The following is a 7,577-nucleotide window of genomic DNA, read 5'->3' as shown; positions in this document are numbered from 1 at the left end:
TTTCAAACTTAAAACTCAAACTGATAGTTGCCCAAAGTGTTCTTAAATTTTGCCTGTGTTCCTAAACCACCTCTTATTTTCAGTGCCCTATACAATTACTGAGCTATTTGCTGAGATTAGGCAAGGTGATAATTGTACCTAAATCATAAACATATTTGGTTTAAAGTTTTGACACTTAGTTGTTGTTGCCCTGATGACAGAGCAAACATGCAGAATGGATGAGAGACACCATGAGGAATAATATTAAATATTAAATTTAGGAATAATATTAAATAAAGGGGTTAATGTAAGTTTTCTTGATGGGTTATAAAATGGAGGTAGATATGTATAAATTAGATAAATTCAAATCATTAAATATTTATCAGGCATGAGTAAAAAATGAGCATACACTGGCAAAAAAAGAAAACTAAATGTGACATGGTCTTAGGTCTTAAAGAGTTTATAATTAAGAAAGATATAAGTAAATGTTTAGTTAGCTGTCAAAAATGAGTGAAAAGATGTGCTGATTGGTATTTACTTGAAGAGTCCTTTTATGACTATCCCAAATAATTTCTCTGTAGGTTCTGTGCATAATAAAGCAAAACAAGAAACCCAACTCAATTATTTAAACCAGCTTGGTAGATGAATGACTACATCACATTAAAATGCTACTTTACTTTATATGACAATCATTATAGCCGGAAAAAATTCAATAAAATAATACGTATGGTATAATTAACCATTTTCCCTTTTACGCCATCAATCTCACTTCAAATACTTGTGTTTACTATATTCAAGTCTCCTTGCCATGAGATATGAAGAATAAAAAGAAGCTTTAAAGCACACTGTTGGTCCTCAACGAGCTTTCAGTCTGGTTAGACAGAGAGAGGGGCTTTCCTCATGCAACATAAGTATAAGAATCACAGAATTCCAAAGGAGGAAGAACTGATTTGCAGCTAAAGTTGTCAGGTATAGAACAGGGAGAAGATCAAAGAATTGATAGAATTTTGATGAGAGGGAGGGGTTGAATATTCAGGTGAGAGAATGCCAAGAATTTAGGGGCAAAAGTGGCAAAGAGCAATTTTAGTTAAAGGAATGTGTTAGTTATGTTAGACTAAAGAGTCCCTTCCTGTGGTTCATGGAACAAAAGACCAGAATGCCATGTTGAGACCATATTATGAAAGTTTTGAATACAGGCTGGAGTTTGGAGTTTGTACTTTATTCTATAAGCACAAGAGTTTCATGGAAAGATTTTGAGCAAGTGGTGTTATTAAACATCAGTTTAATAATGTCAGTTTAATACGATGATTCTCAGGGTGATCACCTTGAATGGAAAAGAAACCACAGGCAAATACTTATGTCAGAGGCTGTGGAATTAGTCTAGTGTGAGTTGATAAGGATCAGAATCCAGAATCAGGTGGAAGTTAGAAATGGACAGACTAAATCTGTGTGTGTGTGTGTGTGTGTGTGTGTGTGTGTATGTTTTCATAGAGCACTTACCATATTTTTATAAATGAATAATATAATAAAAACTCCAAAACTAAATTTACCGATAATCTTTATTGTGGATGAGCAAACATTAGTGGAATGATTATTAAAAGTGTCCTATACAACACTACTACAGGAATTCTTTATCTGCATGATGTTATGAGTCCATCCCAGTTATACTCGTGTTCCCTATGTAATTTTCCAAGTAAGACATTCCACTGAGAGTTTAGTCCTAGGAAAACTTGGTGTACTTTCAAGGAACTGGAATATTTCCTTCCTTCTTTTCTTCCTATGAAGCTCAGGCAACCTTCTCTGAATGCCTGTAGGCTCCACACCAGGCTTTCAGCTTAACCACTGCAGCTGTGTTGACTTTAGACTGTAATCTCTGTTTTCTTCTTTGTTGTTATCTCTCCTCCCCTCTCTTGTCATTACTCTTCACTAATCTTACAGTCTTGGTTTCTCCTCTTCCCTCTGTAAGCTTCTCTAAATGATTTTTCAAAGAAACAAAGGATAAGGACATTTAATATGTGCCAATAGCTTTCCTCCCTCTGTCTCTAGCCTCAGTTTTCTCCCTGAGCTCCAGCACAGCATTTCTACTTCTTGCCTGTATTTTGCCCAGCCTCTAAACAGATGGTACCATCTAGCATCTCTCTTATGTCCAACCTCCAACAATATTCAAATGTGATCTTTGAACCAACAGCAGCAGCACCACCTGGGAACTTTTCAGAAATGCACATTCTCAGGCCTCACCCCAGAGCACTGAACCAGAAACTCTGAAGGTGGGTCCCAGCAATCTGTGTTTCAATTAGTCCTCCAAGGGATTCAGACACATGTTAAAGTTTGAGAACCACTGTTCCAGAGAATATGCTCTTTTCTCTGTCCCAGTCTATGTGGTTCCCTAACTCATGGTGTCTCTCATCCATTCTGCATGTTTGCTCTGTCATCAGGGCAAATTCTTTATACACTTTTCAGAATAAGTATAAATTCCTGAAGAAGCTTATCTGATTGGTGTAGCTAATTATTGCCCTTACCACAGTTAGCATTTATGAGCACCCCACCCCAAGATCACTGGCTGGCCCATGCTTGAGCCACTCTTGGGTTACCTGTCAGTGGCCAGCTCAGCTAAAAAACAAAACAAAACAAAAAAAACTGAACCCAAACCAGACTAATACTGCTTTCCTGAGAAGATGGCAGCAGATACACCAGAAAGAGGACCACTTCTGTCCAATAAATTAATCTTTAATTAAACTGATGTAAGCAGTATGTCTTCAGCAGAGGACTAGTGGGGATTTTCTTAGTTGCATAACCTGGATTTCAGGGTCCTTTTAGGAAAGACAAGAGGCAACCGTTACAGCTTGACACCATTGGAGATAGAGGCAAGGAGGTCTCCCTGCTGATACTTGAAGATGGTTCAAGTTAGCTTGAGATAAAAGATCCTATTATAAATTGTAACATGGACAAGGACCCAATTCACAAATTACACAGGTGCCATCCAATCTGTACTCTTAAAGGAAATGTATTACTAGATGTTTACATTAGTGTGTCAATATACTATTCCCTTTATTTCTTAAATGAAGAAACACTTTATAATTCCAATTATAGTGATAACCTGAGAAATTGGTTTAAAGTCCTCAAGTTGCTGTATTAGGGGCAACAAGTAGCAAGGAGGGAATGAGTTTAAGTAGAAATCTCTCATTAAATTGAGGTAGAAAAGAGAAGGGGGTAAGTTCTCAAAGTTTTGCATGGTAGCAAACTAAAGAAACAGATAAGTATTCTTGCAAATAGAATATTTGCAATAAAAAATAATTGCAATAAATAATTGCAAATAAATTTATTTATAATTGCAATATAATATATTGCATATATATTGCATATATATTGCAATATAATAATTGCAAAAAATAATTGCAATAAAAAATAGATGTGTTTCAAAGATTTATTCTATCATAATTTGAAAGATGTAGTGGGGCGCCTGGGTGGCTCAGATGGTTAAGCAGCTGATTTTGGCTCAGGTTATGATCTCACAGTTCACAAGTTCAAGCCCGGCGTCGGGCTCTGTGCTGATAGCTCAGAGCCTGGAGCCTGCTTCAGATTCTGTTTCTCCGTCTCCCTCTGGCCTCCCCTGCTCATCCTCTGTCTCTGTCTCTCTCTCAAAAATAAATGGAAAAAAAAAACATTAAAAAAAAAAAGAAAGATGTAGCTATAACTGGGATCAGGGCAGTTTTGTTCTACATTTGATTAGGAATAAAAATAAAACAAAAACAAAACAAAAAAACCAGAAAAAGTATTGATTAGGCATTAATGCGATACTCAGTTCCTACCAGGAGGGTTTTTTGTTTTTGGGTTTTTTTGTAACCTACTTGAAGAATCAAGGTTAATTTAACTTTTGGTATCTGAAGCAATACCCAAACTACAAGATAATAGATGGTTAAGTGCTAAATTACATTATCCTTGATGTGTTCTCTTTGTACACTCTTGGAATCTCATCTCTTCTGACTTTATCTAAAAACTATGTAGGTCAGTGTTTCTCAGTCTTGAGTAATGCAGAGATAGACTGTTGTAAAAATTTTTTACATTCCCTCAGTATGGAATCAAAGTATTTTTATTTTTTTACCAAAACATGTATCAATCTAAAAATAGGCACATACCACTTAACCTTATGATTCTTAAACAACTATGAAACACAAATCTACAAGTCAACCACAGAAAAGCTATATAGCCCATAGCATTTAAACTAATTGAGGGGCATGGATAATGTTTTATTGAAGCAAAAATCATACTCCAAGCCTGAGCACAGTTTTGCCTAAGGTACAGCTGTCTTTGCTATCCACAGGTCTTAGTCTGAATCACATGATGACTCAGCTCTCCCCTCTTTATTCAAACTACTGTGAAACTATCCGTTATATACTTCCTGTGGGTTTTTGTTTTGTTTTGTGTTTTGTTTTGTTCTTTTTTGTTTTTTGACTGTGATTTGTACAAACACATCGGGTATTAACTCTGCTTGTGGTATTTTCTGTTTGGCAATGGTTAATAAAGTGCCATGTATTGTCAACTTGAAATACAAATTAAAAAGTGAGAAATAAAATTTGGGGCGATTTGGTGTAGGGTGGCCAAATTTTGTTTGACTACTTTTAAAAGATTGTCATAGATTTGAAGATATGAAATCCTCATGAAAAGATATTTTAAAATCCTCATTAAAAACTGAGGGCAGCTGTGGAGGACACAGCTGTGCCTACCAGTTCCCCTACAAGGAAGCATGTGGTGGCCCAGCCACCAAAAGACAGCACCCAACTCTCAGTTCCTGTAGGGTTTGTTCAGCTGCCAAGAGCTTCCCAGTCCACGGGCTCGTCCTCCACGAGTGCCCACATTCAAGGACCGATGGAGGCAGTGGTATTACAACTTGGCTATTTCACCTGAACAGGGACAAGTCTTGAAGGGCCACAGATGCTCTAGTTTCCCCATGGACTTGGCTGAGGCTTTGTTGGCCTGTGCTACAGTTACATCTTGCCCTCCCGATGGTGCATTCCTCCTCTCTCCTGTTAGTGATGATCCTTAATAAATACCCTGCATGCCAAACTCCATTTCAGTGTCTATTCAGGAAAATCCAGTCAACAAGCACTCTTGAGAATCTCCCTGAGGATCACTGAGGAGTAAGAAAACCTCTTCCGTAGCCCCGATTCTTCTTGCAAGGGTCTAGTCTCCGATTTCAGCTTCCAGTTGTATACTCTCACCAGTACTTGAAATCAACGGGTCCAAAGCTGACACATAACCCATCTCTTGGGCTTGTGCCTCAGAGAAACTTGTGGATTCCCTCCCGCCCCGTTTTATAATCTATTTAATGGCACTACCATTGTATTCCCACAGGATCCAAACTTGAGAGGTAATGTTTATTCCTCACACATCTTGCTCTGTACAGTCTATTATTCATGCTTCTTAACACAGGAAGAACTTTACTCACTTCTCCAGGGATTCACTCCCTTCTAAACAAGGGATGCTGTTGAAATTATAATGGAAACGTTCACTTTGCTCTTGGGATATCTGTTCCCTTCAGTAGTTTTCACTTTCCTTTCTCTTCGATTCCGTAAACTTTAAAACACACAACAATTTTTTCTTGTAAAGGATATGTATGCAAAATTCCAACCCACAATCATCTACTTATTTTGAAATGCAATATGTTGGCTCCCCTATCAAATACAAGAATGATGCTTCGAGAGGATGGCAGCAAGTGCCAAGGCCTTCACTTTTCCTCCTGCAATTAAGATTAGTGCAGCAGAGTCATTAAAAATTTTTTTATTTTGTTTAAAATAAAATAACAAAATACAATTTTCTTTTCTTCTTTATCTTTTATATTGGTCTAAAGACTAAAGAAAACCAAATCTTGATAAATGCCAAAATGATAATTTTGTAATACACGGACTAAAAACGTGTGAATGTTACAGTTTAGAAGTCTATGAAAACATACATACTTTTTAAAGTAGTCAACTCATTGAAAGATACTGATATTTAAAATGGAAGGTTGTGTTGTCAGTTGAAAATGAGAACCTGAGATGTTTGTGAGGGAGGAATTGTCAGGAAAGCAGTAGAACATTTCCTGCCCGTGGGTGCAATCTTGAGGATTTGTGATGGCCATGACGAACCCAACAACCATCACCACAGCACCGACAGGAAGCATGACACAGGCCATAATCTTATCTGAGTGTGTCCTCGGTTCTTCAGAGAGTTTCAGATAGCATGCTGATGGAATGATAAAAATTAGTGGAGCTGCACAGAGCACACCCTGCATATTGAAAACAAGAAATAACAATATGTTAGTGAACGGAGCATTCCTTGCACAGGTTTAAGAAAAAAAACATTTACAAAATATATTTGTCATTGTACATATTAAAAGTTTAATAGGTTTAGTTGAATCAAACAAAGGAAAGAAAAATAATCCAAGGGAGACTTAGGAATAGGTTTTCCCCTTTCTGATAATGTATTTACAAATGAGAATAGTAAAATAGCATAATAGTATATCAGACTAAGAAAAACATGATCAGAAAATAATAATTTCGAAAATAAAGCAGATGGCAAGGTCAATTTCTGGCAAACTCTTGAAACATCCCATGTTTTCAGTTACATCATATTTCCTTATACTCATTATCTCAAATTACTGAGTACCTACTATGCTGTTCAAATATGAGAGGTCTATTTGTCATTTGTGTACAAGAGGGGACTATTGGGAAGTGTGTAGGGGATATTATCTTTCCTCTTTTTTCATTGTGTATGAAAGTAGGTGCCCCTTGGAATAAAAAAAGATAACTATCACCCGAGGGCACTTAACATGAAATAACATTTCTAAATTCTCTTTCAAGTAAAACCAAACACGTTAATTACTCTAGAAAATTGACAGAACTAAATGACTATGACTCATTCACCCTCCCCCACATTAGCTTATGGGTAAGTCCAACCTGAGGGGGCATGTCAGATTGAAAATTATGGGCAGTAGTGTTGTCTATTATAAAAATACCAAGAGTTATTGACTTAAAAGAAAAGATACTTTCCCCTTGAGGCTAAATATGCACTAGACACTAACACATGAAATAATGTTAAAATTTAATGCATTTTAGGCAATATAGAGATTTTAAATTATATTAAATGTGAATTATATAGTAAACAAAATATAACACATATTACTAAGATATAACAAATATAATTACACAACAAATGATACTCTCTTTAAAATTTTTTTTTAACATTTATTTATTTTTGAGAGAGACAGAACATGAGTGGGGGAGGGGCAGAGAGAGAGGGAGACACAGAATCCGAAGCAGGCTCCAGGCTCTGAGCTGTTAGCACAGAGCCCCAGGTGGGGCTTGAACCCACAAACCGTGAGATCATGACCTGAGCTGAAGTCAGATGCCTAACCGACTGAGCCACCCAGGCGCACCACAAATGACATTCTCTTAAGCCATAAAACACAACTTTTAAAAACACACTCAATAGCAAATATGATATTGGTTTAGAATTAAAAGCAAGCTTTCCTTAAAATATGTTTTGCTATATTTGAAACAGTTATAATGGAAATTTGTAAATATACAGAAAAGTAGAAAGAATAGTATAATGAAACCCTA

General features: G+C 36.6%; 1 protein-coding gene across 1 annotated transcript in view; it reads right to left on the bottom strand.

Moving 5' to 3' along the window:
• Nucleotides 1-5,862: 5,862 nt before the first annotated feature.
• SLC38A11 (solute carrier family 38 member 11) overlaps nt 5,863-7,577 on the bottom strand; it is a 56,221-nt gene continuing 54,506 nt past the window's right edge. The window contains exon 12 of the mRNA XM_047086035.1: nt 5,863-6,244. Coding sequence (XP_046941991.1) covers nt 5,951-6,244 — 294 coding nt within the window. The 3' untranslated portion in view covers nt 5,863-5,950. The remainder of the gene's footprint in view (nt 6,245-7,577) is intronic.

Source organism: Lynx rufus, unplaced genomic scaffold, assembly GCF_022079265.1.
Source record: "Lynx rufus isolate CCGP_SWC_20201006 ecotype Redwood Valley unplaced genomic scaffold, mLynRuf1.p SCAF_2, whole genome shotgun sequence".
NCBI classification, from domain to species: Eukaryota; Metazoa; Chordata; class Mammalia; order Carnivora; family Felidae; genus Lynx; species Lynx rufus.
The sequence above is the reverse complement of the archived record's forward strand: the minus strand, read 5'-3'. Positions and strand labels throughout refer to the sequence as shown.